The sequence below is a fragment of the Neolamprologus multifasciatus genome, chromosome 22 (genome assembly GCF_963576455.1).
Source record: "Neolamprologus multifasciatus chromosome 22, fNeoMul1.2, whole genome shotgun sequence".
NCBI lineage: Eukaryota > Metazoa > Chordata > Actinopteri > Cichliformes > Cichlidae > Neolamprologus > Neolamprologus multifasciatus.
The window spans coordinates 1,250,286-1,270,769 of NC_140459.1; the positions used below are offsets into that span (position 1 = coordinate 1,250,286).

A 20,484-nucleotide genomic window follows, 5' to 3' on the forward strand; every position below is an offset into this window, starting at 1 on the left:
CGGCCTACAAGTGGCAGCAAGTAGCCGTTTCCTTTCTTGAGGAAAAGCTGAAGTGGAAGCGTTGGCTCACCCCTGGTAGGAGCACATTTTCAGTGGTACTCACCGGACTCTAAGGGGTCCTCAAAGACGTCGTGTTCGTCCACCTGCTGCCCCGCCTGCACCTGATGCTCTGCAGCTGAAAGTGGGCATCATCCACCCATCTCTGGTTGCTCACAGTTGTTGATCAGTCTCTCCGCTGTCCGCTCATTGGCCTGCCTCCTCATAAGCTCTTCCACCTCGATCCTCAAAGAGTTTCCTGTCTGGGGCCATCAGAGGCTCAATTATCCGGTTTCCCTTTTTCCTTCACCAAGAAGAAAAAAAGTGCAGATTTCCTTCTCACGTGGAGCAACAACCTATCACCAGCTGCCGACTCCACCTGGATGATGCCATTTTGCTCGCCGGAGATTTTACGGGCCGGCTCATCACAGGCTCTTCAGCTGGAATGATGTTGCATCAGCAGCTCCAAACTCTCCTATTTCCTCAGGCCGAAGGAGACTACGCTCCTACTATCCTCCCTCTGTGAGTAAAACTGACGATTAGACTCTGCTCTTTGTTCCCACCTGTGGTCTGTTCACTTATTGTTTGTATTCATTGTCTGCATTCCCTTGTGTTGCTTGTTGTTTGGTCTAAACAAATGACCCTGCTGGATTCAGACCACGAGAGACTGCAAACAGAACACAAGAGCCACTGGTACGGTTTGCTTGCAAGAGGAGATTGCCTCCCAGAACTGACACAAGCTCGCCTGTAGCCAACTCCAAACTCCAAACTCCCCTCGCAGCCTTTTATTCAGAGAACACACACTGTGAATGTGTTTGTATGTGTGTGTCTCTGTATACGTGACTTCCTGCAACACAACATATGTTTACAACCGTTTAACAACATCCCTATTCATAAAAGGGTCATCTCCCCCCACCCTGTATATGGCTTAACCCCCTTAATGGTCCACCATATACAAGCATAGGTGAGCCCATAAAGGGCAGGAAGTGGACGTTCCTGAGCAAATAAGCAAACCAGAATCTTTACATGGAATGTGCCTGCAGTTGAACACTATAGCTGTAGCCTCCCCCACCATCCTACATGCAGGGGGGGGGGAGAATAGAAACAAGAATATCTTCAATCATGCAGTTTAAACAAGGTTCACAATTCAAAGCACAACAATGACAATTTTTAACAAAGTCACTCCAACACTTGTCATGATCTCCCTCATCCCTCCAGCTATGTGTTCTAGTTAGTGTTTCCTGGTTTATTTGTTGTGCTTTTGTAATCAAGAACACCATAACTAGGTAGGGACAGGCTTAGGGCGTCGGGGGGTTCCCCAGGAGCATCTTCCTTGGGGGCTCAACCCGGGGTAGCGGTCATGGCCTATTAGGGGCTCTGTTGGCTCTTAGGTGACGGTTTCCTCGTGGCTGCGTGCAGCGGGGCTAGGGGAGGGTCTGTGCTGACAGGCGTGGGTTACTGACCGGGTAGCCTGGCTGCCCCTGGGTGGGTCCAGGACGGGCGTGAGGTTCTGGGGGCGCTCCGGCTCTGGGCTGGGGCCCTGGCCGGGCCTCGGGGGCTTGGGTCCGGGTTGGTGTGTTGCCGGGGTTGTGGGCGGGTGGGTGTATGGGGGGCCCAGTTTTCTCTGTGGTGGGGTCGGGTGGACTGTCCCGGGCTCTGTGGGGCTGGGCAGCGCTGCTGCACTGGGCCCCGGTCCGGATGGGCCTGGGCCCCCTTTCCCTGGTGGGTCGCGGAGTATGGGGGTGCCTACTGGGGTCAGCGGGGAAGCTGGCCCCAGGGAGGGGTCACTTGCCCCTCCCTTCCTTCCCTCCCCATCTCCAGCTGCCTCCCTCTTCCCGCTCCACCACAACCACCCACACATGCAGGGCTTTGGAGTAGGGGTGTGTCACCAGGTTGCAGAGGAGGCATCCCCCGTCCCCCGTCCCCTTCTGGCTGCCTCTGCCTCAATTTTACCAGGGGCAAGGGTACCTAGACCCGGTTCTTAGAGTACGCTTGGGGAGTGTGATTGTGTGTACAGCGTCTCTTTATGTCTGTCTCCACATTGGGTGAGTGTTGAGTAATTGCATATGAGAGCATGAGGGTGGGAATGGATGTTTGTATCTGTGTGTGCCTGTATGTCTGTGTCTATATGTCAGGTTGGATATCAGACGCCACCTCTCTTGGGACATCTCAGGCCCTCCAAAGTTTGGAGGCCTATCTCCCCCCACCACTTCCCCTGCCGGTGGCGGACTCCCTCAGACATCGGTGCGTTGGTGGTTCTTTGTGTCCGGGGATGGGCATCCAGGTACACACCGGCTCACTCCTTGGCGGCTGCTTATTGGGGCCTGGAGCCTGGGGCTCGCTCGGGCCACTTTGGAGGTGGGGTTTCCCCGGCATCTCGGCCTGGGGCTCGGTCACTCAGGCACAGCTGGCTGCCGGCGGAGCTCACGGGCACGTCACTGCAACCCCCCCTGGCTTCTGCTCCGCAGCTGCTGACTGACCCCTCATCTGGGGCTCTCCTCAGCTCTTTCTGGGACAGTGGCACGGCTGCCCCTCTGTTGGTCTTCCTTGGTCTCTTGTGTTCTGGGGGCCTCTGGATGTCTGGAGTTTTGATCTCCTCCATACCTGCTTCATGCCCTGGAGGACGGGGCTGTGGCCCCCCCACACCCTCTAGCAGATCATTATATGAAGGAACCTTTTAAAAAACAAGCAAGCTCATGCTCACAGGTGTACACACGGGTGCTCACACACACAAACTACACCCTTTTTGGCTCCTACCTCAATGCACACTGTGCGCTGTCGATCCTACGTGCTGCACAATAATGTTTAATATTTAGTATTTACTGTCATATTCCCATATATCATTGTGATGTTGTTTATTCTATTACTCTCGTTTTCTTCTGCTTGTTTTCTTTTCTCTTTGTCAACAGGTGATCCAGGTGATCGATATATTTATTTATTTATTTATTTATTTTTTGTCTGCTTATTCTGTTGGTTTTTGTTTTTTGCCCTTCTCCCCCGTCCCTCTTGTCAGTTGTTTTTCTTTCCCTCTTTCTTTCCCTCTTTCTTTCTCCCAGTCAAGTCTGTCCCATATTCAGCAAGTGAAAATAAAATAAACAATAAAAGGTGAATCAAATAGACCAATACGGCAAGGCTGGGATGGTGCATTTAGTAAAGTAAATCCGTTGGGCATCTTTCTTCGCCTTTAGACAATAATTCTGATGGCAAAAGAACCAAACGGGACAGGAAAAAAAGAAAAAAGAAAAAAAAAAAAAAAGAACACCATAACTAGCGCAGCAGCCAGACCCTGAACTTCAGCAGGTAACTGATGAGCAGTCAGGCTGCAGCCTCCTTCTCCACCTGTTCATGCTTCTATAGTAGAATCACTGGATAGACCCAGAACAAGCTGGAGAAATTAGATCTCTTGGCTGGCCTGGGAACGCCTTGATGTTCCCTTGGATAAGCTGGAGGAGGTGGCTGTGGAAGTGTGTCTCCCTGTAACCTGAGCCATCCAGCATCCAAGCCCAGTCTGAGTCAGGCAGCCTTCAAACCTTGATGCTGCTGCTAGGTCTGTCAGAGGTGAGAGGTCCCATAATGAAACCAGTTCCAGCTCAGCGACTGCTCCACCAGGGGCATCCCCAGTAACTGGTTGGAGTTTGAGCGTGGACACACTGCCCCAGTGAGTGTACCCCAGCCGGGTATCCCTGTGGAACCAGAGCCAGCGAGCCTAAAGATTTTCCTTTCTATTTGTCTGAGACCTCTGAGTTATCCAGCCAGGCCCCAGGAGGGCTCCTGTCTGCCTCCAAGTCTCCAGAGAAACTCTGCCTTTGCAGCCAATCTTCAAAGCTGCCACTGTTAGCAACACATCCGACCTCCATTTTCATACTGTCCACATGTTCTGACCCTCTTCTCCTCTCTGCTTCCGGGCCAACCCCAACATTGTTTTTGTTTTTTTTACTTTTCTGCTCTCTGGTTTTCATTTAAGTTCTGGGTAAAAATCTTCTTACCGACTGCTGTTAGTGGGCAGGCAGAGAAATCTTACAACAGGTTGGAAGTGAGGTCGTTTAAGGAAACACACACTTTAGTTTCATGGAAATTTCAGCTGTTTTCCTAATTAGAGATGTTTAAACATCCAATGTTTACACGAATGAAACCACTGAGGGGAAAATCTGAACGTCAAGCAGAAAATAAATACATTTTATTTGCTCAACAAAAGCTTCTGCTTACTGCTCCACCATTATCTGTTCAAATGATGACTCAACCAAGATACTGTTTTCACTGTCCAACTCTTCTTTCAGGTCAGTAGATCTTTTACCTGCTCACCTTTACTCATCTTCCTTCTGTGATTCTCTAATGTTATTTTTCATTGAGAAAATTCACACAATACACAAAGACCTGGTTTCCAATGTTCCTGTCATGGTCTGCAGTGGGTGGCTGGAATTTCCATAAGGCTCCTGAACCTACCTGGGATCCGCCCCTGGGCAGGGCCAACTCCTGCACACCTGGAGCCTATTGCAGGCAATCAAGCCAGAGGGATTTAAGCCACACATTGATGTTCATTCACTGCCAGTTCGTCATCAACACATGTTGGTAACAGGCCTTATACTTTAAGTTCTTGCTGTGATTTATCTTGTTAACCAGACTCTCTTGTGCTGCAGTTGCTGTTTTCACCTTGGCTCACGCTCCACCTCCAGACTGTGCCTCCCTCTGTGCCTCACCTGCCTGCCCTCCTGCCATCACACTCCATCTGAAGCCCCGGATCTCAGGTCAGCCTTTCTACGCCACTCAGCCCTCCCTGGATTCTCTTACCCCCCTCTCAACACTCCATGTCCCCTACTGCAACTAAGAATTGCTACCCTTACAACTTGCCACTTCAGAGCTGCCTCCACTACCTCCCTAACTCCACTGTCTTCTCTCTTCAGTGTGACTGTTCCCTGCTCAGCTCCACTCTGCATCCCGTTCCCTCGCCCTAGCCACGTTTCCCAGGCCACGCCACGTCAAACTCCACGTCTTATTGTTTTTTGTCTTTGCTACGTTTTTTGCACTACACCTAATAAATTGTCACATCATCTGCTGTCTCAGCTCTGGGTTTCTGCACCTGAGTCCTGCTCAGTACAGGCCACTCGGCCCCCGTGACAGTTCCCTGTAGCTCTTCCTTTGTGATTCCTCTCCCATCACACTGTTTTTCTGCTTTCCAGCTCCCCTCTGTTACTGATATTTCAGATCTCATCTGTAAGTCAAAACCTTCTACTTGCCAGCGAGACCCCATTCCTACAGTTTTGGTCAAGGCCTGTCTGCCCTCTTTGCTTCCCCTCATATCTGCTATCGTCTATTCTTCATTTACCACTGGAACTCATTTGGCTCTCGGCGAAGGCGGTCGCACTTTTCTCCTCTCCTCCTTCCCCTTATCTTCCCTGCTTAGCCTCTTGTGTCCTTGTCTTGTCTCGTGTGTATTTCACTTCCCTGGATCAGTCTCTCACAGTCTGTGTCTAAAAACCTAAAAGAGAATTATGGATTTGATCAACTGGTCTCTGAATGCTATTGACACCCTTTTCTCAGTCTGGACTCGGGAGAACCCGGGTACACAATGGACGGGTGGCAGACATGGAGGATCGTGTGCCTGGCTGGACTGTCGATCGAGGACGCTGAAGATATCTACCTATTCGGAACCATGATAACAGGGTTCTTGCTGATCGGAGCTGGGTTGGCCCTGGCTTATCGAAGAATTAATAAAGCGGAACCGGCTGTTCAAATCCACACAAGGCTGCCCGCTGGGATTGAAATGATGGGATGAGGTGCGGCTTCTCAGAAAGGGCTCACTGAGTGCAGCACGGTTAAGAACTTGGAGGCGCTTACATCTGCAGGGAATACTCAGAATAACACCTCTGAGCGTATATTGGATTACATCAGGGAAGAATCCACTCGGAACAACACCTCTGGGCAGAAGCTGGATTACATCGCGGATCAATTGGCTGCGGTCGTGAGGTCTCAGAATCTGCTCTGTGAGCAAAAGACTGAAAAGACCACAGAGTTAAAGGTAAATAAAATCATGGAGAAACTCGCAGCTATCCAACGGCAGATTGAGAGACCAGTGTCGGAGTGTTAAAAACAGCTTGAAATTCTCATGAGTTGTTTGTAAAAGAAAAATCACCATTATGATGCGGCTACCCCTTCGGCGCCAGCTGTGGGCTCAAGGGCGGAGCTGAACAAAAAAACTCCCTGATAACGACTGTGTTTAGTCTGTTCCTTCCCATTCTGTTTACTTAGCCTTACAGGGCGAAGGACACTGTCTCAGTTGAACTATGGACACGCACACACATACACTTACGCTGATAAGCACTCACACATCCCCCCTCCCCTTCCAATGCCTTCGATGCTTGTTGCCTCCTGGGAACACGAGGCGGGTCTGGGCCCGCGCTGGAGAGTCGGCGCAGTGGCAGGATGGCTGCTGTGTTGCCTGGGATTACTCCTTATCCCCTACCCAACCCTGTGGCTTGTCACTTGCTCTATAATGTTGTGCTGTGGACAGTTGTGTGCTTTCTGTGCAGAGGAGTTTTTTTGTTTCCTGTTCTCACGCTGTCCTCTATAGCCCAGCATGAGCAGAGGTCTCTATTTTTCCTCTTGTACTTTCCCATTGTAGTGTATATTTCAGTGTTTTTTTTCTGTAATACAACCGTTCTCTGACTTGTATGCCCATGGGATGTCTGTGTTGTGTGTGTAAGGTCGGGGGGCGGGTTCATTCCACTGCAGGGCAACCTGCCACTGCATGTGGTGAATACAATTTGAACTTGAACTTGAACTGTTCCTGCTTCCCTCAAAATTGCTGCCATCACCCCAATAGTGAAAAAAAACAACTGGTCTAGATCCCAGTAATTTTGATCATTTCCGTCCTATTTCCAATCTACCATTCCTTTCAAATATTCCTGAGAAGATAGTTGCCACACAACTCCACTCACATTTAACTAATAATAATCTGTATGAACAGTTCCAGTCTGGTTTTCATCCCTCCCACAGCACAGAAACAGCACTTATAAAAATAACCAATGATCTTCTTATGGCAGCTGACTCCGGTTTACTTTCCATTCTTATTCTCCTCGATCTGAGCGCTGCTTTCGACACTATTTCTCACTCTGTACTTCTCAGTAGGCTAGCCTCCATCGGTCTCTCCCATACTCCACTAGCCTGGTTTAAATCATACCTGTCTGATTGCACTCAGTTCATTCAACTCAAATCCTTCACTTCTCAGTCCTTTCCTCTGGTCACTGGCGTGCCCCAGGGATCTGTCCTGGGGCCCCTTCTTTTCATTATCTACCTTCTTCTGCTTGGACACATTTTTCATAAATATAATATCCAGTTTCATTGTTATGCTGATGACACCCAGCTTTATCTGTCCACTAAACCTGATTCTGCTCTCCCCCCATCCTCCCTCACCCTCTGCTTAGCCGAACTAAATTCATGGTTCTCTTCTACTTTTCTTAAACTCAACAATAACAAATTTGAGCTTCTCTTGGTCGACTCTAATCAACATTATTCAGAACCAACAGTTTCTCTATTACGATCAATAACTTGCCGGTCTCCGTTTCTTCCTCTGTGAAAAGTTTGGGTATCATCCTTGACAGTACTCTATCTTTCAATTCACACATTAATAATGTTACTCAGTCTGTATATTTTTAATTGTGCAACATTAATCGTCTCCGTTCTTTTCTCACACCACACACCGCTGCCGTTCTTGTTCACAGTGTTGTTACTGCTCGGATCGATTACTGTAATTCACTTCTTTTTGGTCTTACTCAAAAATCCATTAATAAGCTTTAATGTGTCCAGAACTCTGTGGCTCGTATCATCACCAGGACCCCTTCCATCCATCACATCACTCCTGTCCTGCAGCAGCTTTGTTGTTTCCAACCCACTTCAACTTGCTTTCTCCCTGCATGTTTTTTTTTATTGGTTACACACATTAATATTCATGAAGCTTGTTGCTGTATTTTGGTTACAAAGTGTGATTGTGCTGTGCAAGCATGATTATACATTGTGTGTGGTTATATGATGGGAGTGCAGCTCTCCCAGATTGTTGTTGGTAGAATCTGTTCTTCTCAAGGCTGCTTGTTCCCCTTATCAATGTCGTGCACGTAGTCGTATGCGTAGGTTACATAGATAGCAAACAGAAGCATTCTAGCTTTTTAAATGGCAACCTACAACACATACATTAAACCTAATAACTTTTGTATACATTTAAGGCTGTTCATCATCTATCTCTGATGATGATCCCATCTCGGTGTCTTAGATCTTCTTCTTCTCTCTCTCTAGCCCCTCCCCCTGTCTTGCCACCGTGGCTTTCAGCTGCTCTGCTCCTCAACTCTGGAATTCTCGACCTCCTGATTTAAGAAATATCTCTTCCTTTTCTCTCTCTAAGTCTAGACAAAAACTCACTTGTTCAAAATAGCTTATCCCACATAACCTCTCCACTCTGCTATGTTAAATTTGTTTTATGCCTTATAACTTTATGATTGTGTAAACTGCCTGCTTTTCTACTGCTTTTATTATTCTGCTGTGTACAGTGTCCTTGAGTGTTCTTCAAATCAAATGTGGTAAATTTAAACTGATGATGGTGGTACTCTAATGTTTCCATTACTGCCACCATCAGGCCAAACTTCGCTATGATTATAATTATTTAAAGTTGTAGTTATTCTGGGACCACTAACTTTTGTACATTTTGTTTGTACATTTACATACTTTACACTATTTAACCGTTTTTGTTTTTGTTTTTAAAGAAAGCAGAACGATGTGCAGCCAGAGTTTATTTCATTATTTAAATCAACACACTGAAGTTACAGGTTGCAGACATGGTACAGGAGGGTGGAGCTGCCTGTAGCTGTCTGTGGTGCTGAAGCTTTCAAACATTTCATACCAACACTGACTACAACTGTGACCACAGGGGGGCAGCATAGAGCCAGAGAGTGTTAGTGTCGCTGTTCACCCCTATAGTAAGAAACAAGAAGACTGATGAAGGAAAAGCTTCTTCCACTGGTGTAACACACAGGTTTGTATGAAGTCACACTAACTAACCAGCAGTAACCCACATTTGATCAAAGCAGGGGCAGAACTTTAATAACAGGTTATAATGTGTCATCACAGTTGTTGTCAATCCAAACACACTTTCTGATCTTTCTAATGTAACTCACCTCTCCACCTCTCTGGGAACATCTCAGGCCGTCCAAAGTTTGGACGCCTATCTCCCCTCACCAGCTAGATTATTGTGATGGTGTTTATTATGTTGCTCTCTTTTTGCTTCTTTTATCTTTTTCTCTCAGCGGGTGATCCGGGATTTTTTTTTTTTTAAGTGCCCTTTCTCACTGTCCTCCTTCCTGTCTTTTTTCTTTTCCTTCATCTTTCTTCCTTTCCTATCCCCCAGCCATGTCTGTCCCGTCTGTAACAGCTAACAGATCATCTGCAGAGGAATGGCTTATTTGAAGAGTTTCAGTCAGGTTTCAGAGCTCATCACAGCACAGAAACAGCTTTAGTGAAGGTTGCAAATGATCTTCTCATGGCCTCTGACAGTTCAATTCAATTGTATTTATATAGCTCCAAATCACAACAACAGTCGCCTCAAGGTGCTTTATATTGTACAGTAGATACAGAGAAAAACCCCAACAATCATATGACCCCCTATGAGCAGCACTTTGGCGACAGTGGGAAGGAAAAAACTCCCTTTTAACAGGAAGAAACCTCCAGCAGAACCAGGCTCAGGGAGGGGCGGGGCCATCTGCTGCGACCGGTTGGGGTGAGAGAAGGAAATTGTGTGGGATAAAAAACATTTCCTCCTGTGTGACTTTCAGAGACTCACTCCCTCACCTACATCTACACGGCGCTCTCCAAACCTGTCGGCCTCCCGGGCATCCATGAGTTCACAGCCATGGGTTTGCTGGACGACAAGATGATCGACTACTTTGACAGCGAGCATCAGGCAACAGTTCCCAGACAGGAGTGGATGAGAGAGCGTTTACCTGCTGATTACTGGGAAAGAGGCACACAGTCCTGCAAGAGCAAGCAGCAGTGGTTCAGGACAACATCGGCATCCTGATGGAGCGAATGAGACAGAATGACTCAGCCAGTAAGTCTTTGCTGTTTTAATGATTTAATCACTCAGGTAAAATCCATGAAATCTGAATGATCAATAACGAAGCATGACATTAACTAAACTGTCTGTAGAGGAATGTTTGAGCTTGAAGTTCCTCAACTCAGGAACAAATTGTTCCTGCTTACTGGTTTAAATTAAAAAGTTTTTAATGATTTGATTTATGTTCATATTTTCTCCTCTGATGTTTATTTAAACATTATTTATTTATTTCACCCTCCTGCTTCCAGACCTCCACGTTCTTCAGAGGATGGTGGGCTGTAGGGATGGGTACCGGTATCCGGTGCCATGATGGCACCGGTTCTGACATAAACGGTAGTAACCAGACCGAAAAGCAGCGCGCATTCGGTGCTTTATTTCGGTGCTTTATTTCGGTGCTTTTTTTTCCTGAGATGTGATACACTTTGAATTCTAGCCAATCATTTTACGTTTCCGGGGATAGTAGGCGGGTCCAGGTACGTACGTTCTTTTAGAGCAGAGCTACAGATTAAAAATGCCCAAGGCGAAGCGGTCAAAGTCTTGCTGTACTTCACAGCAAAAGATGCAAACTCAGCAGCCTGCAACAAGTGCTTTAAGGTGATACTGTGATACTGTCAAAGGAGGTAACACCTCAAATCTGATGAAACACCTGGCGACGCATAGCGTTTTTTTTAAAAGCCGAAAAATGCGCCGTATTTGATAGCTTGCTGCGAGACCTCACACCGAGCGCATCTACTGCAGGTGTGGTGCCTGTTATCGGACGAAGAGTTAGCAACATGCCCCAAAAAGCTGAAGAGTAGAGTCCTGGCCCCTAGCCCTGCCAGTGTAGCAGAAAATGATGAGGATGATGATGGCAGCAGCAGCCGTTCTTCTCTGCGTGAGTAGCTTAATGTTGTTCGTGTATAATTTACGTTGAGTAGGCTAACCACGTTATTACATTAATGCATGTAAGGTGAACTAGCAAACACCATCATAGCTACATGCGGCTGTCTTCTTGTTTGATGGCAGATACTCCCTTCACCCTGGACAAAAAGGCTAAAATGACCAAAGAAAAGTGGGAAACAGTTAAACATGAGAGGTTTTTGGATAAAGTTTTTGTTTTTCCATTGTTAAAGCACTGCTTCCAGCCAAGAGTGATACCATATATGCCCTATAGCTGCAGAAAAGGATAACATTGTTATCTTTTTACTAAAAAAACAGCTGAACATGAGAAGTTTTTGGACCAATTTTGTGTTCTCCATTCTTTAAGCACCGGTTTCGAGCACCGTTTAAGCACCGGCACCGTTTCAAAAGTACCGGTTTGGCACCGGTATCAGATAAAACCTAAACGATACCCATCCCTAGTGGGCTGTGAGGGTGAAACTCAGCCTGACGGCACGCTCAGGTTTGTCCGAGGCGTGTGGATGTACGCCTATGATGGAGACGACTTCCTGTCCTTCGATGATAAAAAACGGAGTCTGGGTCGCTCCGACTCCCGAGGCAGAACCCACCAAGAGGAAGTGGGACGGCGTCCAGGTGCTGAAAGAGTACACCAAGGGATACCTGGAGGAGGAGTGCATCGATTGGCTGAGCAAGTTTGTGGATTATGGACAGAAGCAGCTCAAAAGGAAATGTATGTATGACATGAAAAAATTGTGTTTTTAAATTCATTATTAGTGGAGCCTGTAGAAGTAGTTTTAGTTATAAAGTTAGAAATTCATGAACCCTTTTTTAAATTTTTAGGTCAGTGTGTGACAACATTTCACATTAAAAAGTATCAATAATGTTTTTTGTTTTTATTTCTGTCTAGTCTATTTTTTAACTGTTGCACCTCCTGAGGTGGAGGTGCAGCCACTGCTGGGCCTTCTTACCAGGGTGTTGGTGTCGTGGGTCCAGGTGAGATCAGCATAGATGTAGGTGTCCAGAGGAGACCCAGGACAGGAGAGACATTATATATCTCGGCTGACTTGGGAACACCTTGGTGTTTTCCTTTTTTTTTTGTTTGTTTGTTTTTTTTTTTTTTTCTGTCCCATTTGGTTCTTTAGCCGTCAGAATTGTTGTCTGAAGACCAACAAGGATACCCAATGGATTTATGTTGCCAAATGGATCATCATGGCATTGCCGTATTGGTCGTATTAGTTTTTCTGTGCAGAACAGAAACGATTGATGTTTGCTGATAGTGTGCAGCTCGTTTCCTCCACCGTCTCCATTCAGACACATCTGCATGTAGAACTGTGAAACTCTTCAACAACAGTCAGTCTGGATCACAGTAAACTGTAGGATTACACTTCAGCATGTGATTCATTCACACTGCATGTTAATGAACATGCTGCTGAGGTCTGATGATGGACATCAGAGTTGAGCTGCTTCACACATGCAGAACAAACCACTGAGTTCATCCATGATCACTGACAGTCTGTGTTACGTCTGTTTACAGGACGCAGACGTGGAGCCAACGACAACCAAGGTAACATCTTTATTTTTCTCTTATGAAGTTTGATGCTCAGAGACTCGAGTCAGTCTGAGCCGATCCTTTAACACCTTTAATCTGACAGTAACAGGACAGTAGCTGTCTGTCAGTTTGGTCCCTGCAGGATCACAGACAGTCTGTGACTCAGGTCCCTTCAGAGAGCTCTGCTCTCATGTTGGTCCCTGTGTTTCAGTGTAGGTCAGCAGTTTCATGTAACGAGCACATGTTTAACCTGTGGGAGAACACAAACCCACAGAGAGGCTCCAGCTGAGTTTGAACCCACAACCTTCCTGCTCACATCCAAATACTGCATCTACTGCTTCCATACTGCTCCTGACACTTCCTGTGAAACACTGCCACCTGGTGGTGAAGTTTGAAATAAAGTGTGGTGAGGTCTGATTAAGAGCGACTCCTTTAAATGAGCAAGCACAGCAGATCTTTGGTTCCTGCTCTCTCCTCTGTTTGTGCAGCTCAGTCTGCTGCTGAGCTCCTTCCTTTACAACAGCTGGGCTCCACACAGCCAGCTGTGAGCTTTGGCTCCACCCTGCAGTGGTTCACACCTGAGCCCGACAGGTGAAACATGGCTGCTGTCAGGTGTGTGCAGAGGACAGAGGTTCCTCTCTGTGACTGCGCTGCTCAGTTTCACTGACACTTTAAATCTTTATGAAACAAACAGAAGAAAAACTCAGACGTACTTTTGACTTTCAGTGTCTCTGTGGAGTCACTGCTCTTTAACTTAACTCTGTTAAAATGTAATTTTTATATGAACAGATCAAAAGAATCAAACATGAAGCACTGACTGAATAAATATGTCTTTTGTGTTTGTTTACAGATTCTCCTCGGGTTGTTTACACTACTACACCACGTAAGCACTTCATTTTTCTGCTCTGGTTTTTGGTAAAGTTTTTCTTTTAATTTAAGTTTTAACACATAAGCTCTTATTATTTGATGTGGTAATAATATTTATACAGCAGCAGCTGAAAACCATAACCTCCTAGGACCTGCGTCCACATATGTGGACGTCACATTTTGGGTTATTTAGACCAAAATACTTAATTTTGCTCTACAAGGGCCTGATATCCATGTATGAGGACATTATGCTGCTACTGTTCTATCAACATTTTAAACGAATATCCTCATACGTGGCTCTGATTTTTCATAAAAACAAAAATAAGGTAAAAAAAAAATCTGGTAATTCTTTGTTTTTACATTATCGGGCCCCAATCAGCCCAAATATCAAAGAGAAATTAAAAATGCTGCTGTGGAAGAGTTCAGGTCTTAGGAGGTTTAAAGCTGATTTTAACCTGCAGTTCATAAATAAAAGAATAAACAGAAACAGATCAGCTTCAAATGTTTCCTCACATGTGGAGCAGTTTGTCCTTAACTAACCTGTGTGTGTGTGAGAGAGAGAGATTACCTTTTTTTGTAACAACAAACAAAAACAAAACAAACAAAACAAAAAGGTTTTTAGGATAGTCGAGTCATTTCACCAAACTGTGAGATCACAGGACAGCTTATGAGGATTTAAGGTACACAGGTGTGATCATTGTAATGGGGTGACAGTAGTTGATTCTTTGTTAATAAGGCCTTGATGAGTTTTGGGACAAATTGAGTGAATTGCAGAAACAAATTATCACTAACATCACATGAGTTTGTGGCTTAAGTTTGGTGTTTTGCTTCATTCAGCTCAAACTGTTTGTCGTCTTTACAGGAAGTGTAGCAGCACCTACAACAAAGGATAAACTTTAACATTTTGTGTGTGTGTTTCTAGGAGGGGACACTGACTATGACGAGGAGGCTGATGAAGACTCTGATGAAGTCAAAGCTCTCAGAGGCAGCAACAGTAAGTCTTTCTCAGCTAACGTGTTGTATCAATGTGTAATATTTTTGTGTCATTTTTGTGTGTAAAGTTACATAATTTTGTACTCTGGTTTGACTGATTTTAAACTCATGTTGCAGCTGAATACTGTGCTTTTTTTCCTTTCACAGTGTCCATTGACCAAGACAGTGATTACGATAGCTCTGACTCTGGTGTCTCTGACTGATCTCTCGTAAGTATCTCAGATGTGCTTCACAGATTCACAATGAGTTAATTTAGGATATTAGAAAGTTGACATATGGAGAGGGATGCACCAGCCTGATATTGGTCTTGCAAAGCTGGATCAATAAGTTGTTAGACATTAATGAACGTGATGATTATGACATTTGGAATTATTGTACTAACTAGAAAGCGAAAATTTCAGAAGAAATTTTAAGTGTGCCTATGCCGCTGCTAATCAGTGTAGTCTGCCATTCATACGGCTACAGAGAGCAAAACTCAGCAGAGCAGCCATTCTCCACCATGAACTATGGTAAAAACAAACACCGCTCGCGCCTCACAGATGACAGCTCACAGTTTTGTGTAAAGATGAGGTGACTTCGTACAGCCCCGATTTGCAGACACTGTGCACAGAGGTTCATGAGCAGAAGTCCCATTGTACCACGGCAGACCCAACAATGTTTGCATGAACACGCTTTGTAGCATTACTTTATTCTTTATTCTTTATTCTGAATGATTAACAATGGTCTACAGCCAATATTGTGAATTAATATACAAACTTTGGTTGTAAGATTCAGATAACTGTTTAATAAAAGCTAAATATTTTATATGAGAGTAAGAAAGAAAAGTATTTCTTTGTGCCCCCCTTTTCCCTGTTAATGCCCTACCTGGCCCCCTGGCAAAACTTTGCTAGATCCGCCCCTGCACAGTTACCAGCTGTCAGCTACTTAGAAAACAGAAACAGTTCATAACTTCCCTTCAACTCATCCATGTCACCTAAAAGGTAAACCTGTTTCTCCATCACCTGTTTCAGCTCTGATGATTCAGTAAGGACATCTCCTGGTTTCATGTTTCCCTCTCACCACATATCCAAACCATCATGACCAGCAGCTTTACAGCTGTGGCTCCAGCAAACATCAGCTGATACTAGAAATTAATATTAAATCAATTCTAACAACAGCTGATCAAACGTGCTGCTGTTGTTTAGCGACATCCACTGGTTTCCTCTTTCTGGTGCAAAGTGATAAACAAACAGAGAGAGAAAGCCGATCAGCTGGATCATTGATCAGTTTCATGATTGAAGTTGCAACAGGTGAGAGAGGGGGGAGAATGACAGGGGAAGAGGCAGCTGTGCAGCAACGACAGAATAACTCCAGCTTTGTGTCTTTTTCCATTCTAGCTGAAGTTCGGACAAACGGTGTCTCTTCTGAGCTCAACACAAAACGCGTAATATTTTCTCTGAATGTGGGACGATTTCGTTTGTACGGGACGGTTGGAAACTCTACTAACTAACCTTATAATAAAATAAAGTTCAACATCAGTAACATCATAGCACCACCCAGCTGTATAGAAACTCCGTCATGCTAGCTAGAATAATAGCTAAAATAATAATGATAAATATAAATAGTTTATTTTACACTTTACAGATTAAAAATCTGAGGTGTAATGTGGTTCTTTAGCTTTCCATGAAATGGGTTTTAAAAGTGTTCATGCTTCCTCAATCTGAACCTTCATGACAGCAAAATTTATGAGTCAGTTTTGATAAGTTTAAAACTTTTAGAGTAAATCATAATCTGAAAACATGTTTGTAAAGATATTTGAAACATTGTCACTGGTTTATGCACCTGTGAGAATAGTTTCATACCGATTGGACACAAAGCAGACGCTAAAGTCTGCATCTGATAAAGTGGGCGGAGCTCAGCAGTCACACCTGCTGCCTCTGCAGGAAACATCTCCAGGCAGGTGGAAGAAAATGTTTTAGTGTGACGTCTGTTAATGCATATAATGTTTTTATGTAGGAGAAATATAATTAAAATCATAATATTTAGAAGTGAATACATAAAATAAAATGGTTGGATACTAAACAAAGCATAAATGTAATGTGAAGGTTGGTGCTTTAACCCTTTCACTGTAAGTTGGCTTAATGAATCAGACCTTTACAAACAGCCAGACCTCAGGTGCTCATGAGAATTAAATGATTTTAGATATTCTGGTGTGATCATTGTAATGGGGGCGTGGCATAAACTGATTATCTCCTTTTTTATTATCGTTTCTGAGTTTTTGGCCAAATTGAGTGAACTTCTAGATGATTACAAAAACTACAGTCTGTCCTGTGTAAATACATTTATTGTTTTATTGTGCCTTAAATATTCATTGCAGTGAAACTTTGTTTGAAAATAGAGAACTTTTTCTGTGGGAAATTTAGGGCAGAAATCTGGAAAATGTTGTGTTTCAGTATTTTCTTGCATTTACATGTAAGCTCTTAATTTGAAAAGTTCTGTTTCCAAGGTAATTTCTACTTTTATTCAGCACGAGCTAGGATTACTTTATTGATCGGATAAGATGCTTTAATTATATTCTAGATTAAGTTTGAACTTTACGGTAAAAGGTTCAGTCCACATGATGAAACTGTCTGTGGATGAATCAGTGAAATATTTGCTGTAAGACTCAAATTCTTCTTGTAATCCTGAAATGTCTTCCATTGTGTGGGCGTTTACTGATAATAATGATGGATTGTAAAGCATCGTATATTTGAAGATTGTGTTCTTTCTTTAAAAAAAGTTATTCTGTTTTACTCTTTTTTCCCCCATTTAAAAATAAAAATTTCATTTGTTTGTTTCTATTTTTTCTGGTAATAAAAAAAATAAGAATAAGAACGTGTAAGAACTTTTAATTCATTGAAAGCCTGATGCTTAGCCTCGTCCACCCCAGCTGTGAAACTCAGAAACCAGTCTTGTTATCATCTATCGTCCACCTGGGCCTTACACAGAGTTTCTGTCTGATTTCTCAGACTTTATATCTAATTTAGTTCTGAGCTCAGATAAAATAATTATTGTGGCTGATTTTAAACATCCATGTAGATGCTAAAAATGACAAGCCTCAACATGGCATTTAATCTGTTGTTAGACTCAATTGGTTTCTCTCAAAATATAAAAGAACCCACCCACCACTTTAATCACACTCTAGATCTTGTTTTAACATATGGCATAGAAACTGAACATTTAACAGTGTTTCCTGAAAACCGTCTCCTGTCTGATCATTTCCTGATAACATTTACATTTACAATAATTGATTACACAGCAGTGGAGTGTAGGGATGGGTATCGTTTAGGTTTTATCCGATACCGGTGCCAAACCGGTACTTTTGAAACGGTGCCGGTGCTTAAACGGTGCTTAAAGATGGAGAACACACACTTTGTCCAAAACCTCTCATGTTCAGCTGTTTTTTGTAAAAAGATAACAATGTTAGCCTTTTCTGCAGCTATAGGGCATATATGGTATCACTCTTGGCTGGAAGCAGTGCTAAACAATGGAAAAAACACAAACTTTGTCCAAAAACCCTCTCATATTTAACTGTTTTCCACTTTTTCTTTGGTCATTTTAGCCTTTTTAACCAGAAGGGTGAAGGGAGTATCTGCCATCAAACAAGAAGACAGCTGCATGTAACTACGACGGTGTTTGCTAGTTCACCTTACATGCATGAATGTAATAACGTGCTCTAAAAGAACGTACGTACCTGGGCCCGCCTACTATCCTCGGAAACGTAAAATGATTGGCTAGAATCTGAAGCGTATGAACATCTCAGGAAAATAAAGCACCGAAATGTGCGCTGCTTTTCGGTCTGGTTACTACCGTTTATTACCTGGTACCCATCCCTAGTGGAGAGCAGACTTTATCACAGTAGATGTCTTTGTGAAAGTGCTGTAATTAAGTTTAAGAATATAATCCACCCACTGTTATCAATCTTCAATGCTCATAGAGCAGAGCAGCTATCTGAACGCTACTCCAACAGAGGTCGATTATCTTGTTAATAACTTTGACTCTTCACTACGTACGACTCTGGATACTGTAGCTCTGGTGAAAAATAGAGCCTTGAAAGAGAAGAACTTGACTCCGTGAACCTTTTGTGTCTGTCTCTGTGACCATGTGTCGTCCTCTGCTATTCTCTTGTGGGGTGTCCCACAGGACTCAGTTCTAGGCCCCCTAAAATTTTTTTTTAAATCAACAGACTTTAACCGTGTCCACTGTGAGGGTTGTTGTTTCTGGACTTTTCCTTTCTGTCATGCTGAAATGAACTTTGACCTTCAGTATGTTAACGCTGTGCAGGCAGCTCGCTGCAAACTAAGCAGGAAGGTAAAGTTGTGTTTTGATGTAAGTGAAGAAGAAGAAGGAAAGCTGTTTTAAACGGATTCATCTTCACTTATTCACACGTTGTAAGTTTGACAAACTGAATTTGTGCTGGTTTCAGTCTCTTGGTTCCTGATTTGTAGCTAAAAGTAAGAAGCAGCTACTTTCAGCTGTTTGAGAGAAACTGAAGAAGACGTTTACTGAAGTTTTAGGACCAACAGACTGATGAATAAACCAAGTAAACCAAAGTAAAGACAAGCTGCACTTTGACTTTTATTAGAACAATTTGCTGGAACTACAGAGTAATGAAGTACTTCAAGGTTTTGTGTGGATGACTTCCAACCTTACTGTACAGCACAGAGCACAGAGGGACAATATATGTAATCAATATATGATGCAGAATGAACAAGTAAAGACTGTAAGCTGAGTCTGAGGCTCATGCAGGACATTTCATAGTGAGGTGTCTTTGGTTGGATTATTCAAACATTTACATCAAAGCACCAAACTCATTTCTCACAGATGAAGGTTGGATGAAATGAAATGTTATCCATCTCCCATCAGTCACAGCAGACTCCATAGTAACCAAGGATCTCACCTTCTCCCAGAACCTGTCAGAGAGATCAAATCTGATATGAAACTGGACTAAACTCATAACTATTGTCACATTCATATAAATATGAGTCTCTTTTGGAATATTTCCAATATTTCCTGTATTTCTTTCCCAGGTTTCTCGCCCACTTTCCCTCCTTTAGACTTTTCTCTGAGAATCATCATGCACACTAAAACAGCTTTCAAGCTTTGATGAATATGAAATCTTCCTGCTGTAAAAATGGAGAATAAAAAGAAGTCAGAGCTGACTTTCTGCTGTTTGAAACTGTTTTGTCAGCTGTTTACAGACATCACTTTGAAATGTGTGTCTATCAGGTCATATTTACTGAAGCTTCTTCCTTCATATGTTCTGAAGTTTTACAAACACCAAAGAAGAAGAGACAGGAATTCTCTGAAACAGTTTTTTGTTCTGTGAGAAAAGAAACATTACAGCACAAAAAACATGAAGACAAATTGAACAAAGTGAAATGTGTCGGTCGCTGCTTTGAACATGTTTCAATCCTGATTTCTTCAAACTGACTTGTTGTAACTGAACGTCATCACAGACTGCAGATGAAGAGAGTTCAAGCACAGCTGTTCATTCAAAGGAGGATTTCTGCTTTTCTTTACATTCAGTTTGTGGGGCTGTTGGAAAATAGCTCAACTCATGTATTGCTGATCTATCTTCCAAAACATCAATGTTTCACTTCTAAATAATAACTCTGGAATAGAAACAAACTAATCTCACGTTTCTGTCAGCGGTGCTCCGTCCACCCATTCCCATTTATATCCTCCTGATGTGTGTTTGGTTCTCAGACCAATCCAAGAATCCTCCGAATTTACTGACAAATTCCTGTTTGAGAAGAGACACAAATATTGTCTCCAGTCATAATTCAGCACTTCTGTTGTAGTGACATCATCTTGTGAATATGTCTGAAGGAAGAATAAATGTGATGAAACTTTTCTTCCATTGTCAGAAATCAGAGAGAAATCCATCAGAGTGGAAACAGGAAGCAGGTCACAGACTGACAGCAGGTCAAAAACACAAGTAACAGATGACTGTCAGCTCCATCAAAGATCACACAGACATGAACAAACACACCCACCTGTTCCTCTTTGCTGTTTATCATCACCAGATCAGCTCCTTTATCCT

The 20,484-nt window shown here is 43.6% G+C and overlaps 1 protein-coding gene across 6 annotated transcripts in view; it reads left to right on the top strand.

Annotated features, from left to right (window-relative positions):
- The window catches only part of LOC146492503 (class I histocompatibility antigen, F10 alpha chain-like), a 168,189-nt gene that overhangs the window by 27,761 nt on the left and 119,944 nt on the right, over positions 1–20,484 (top strand). For 2 of the 6 annotated variants that reach the window (XM_085149216.1, XM_085149217.1), the window contains 2 exons: positions 13,411–13,443; positions 14,290–14,342. The exons of 2 other annotated variants lie outside the window; for them this stretch is intronic. In XM_085149216.1, the coding sequence (XP_085005342.1) occupies positions 13,411–13,443; positions 14,290–14,327 (71 nt within the window). In that variant the 3' untranslated portion in view covers positions 14,328–14,342. Of the gene's footprint in view, positions 1–13,410; positions 13,444–14,289; positions 14,343–20,484 lie in introns of those variants that run through there. 2 more of the 6 variants (XM_085149212.1, XM_085149210.1) reach the window with 1 other exon arrangement.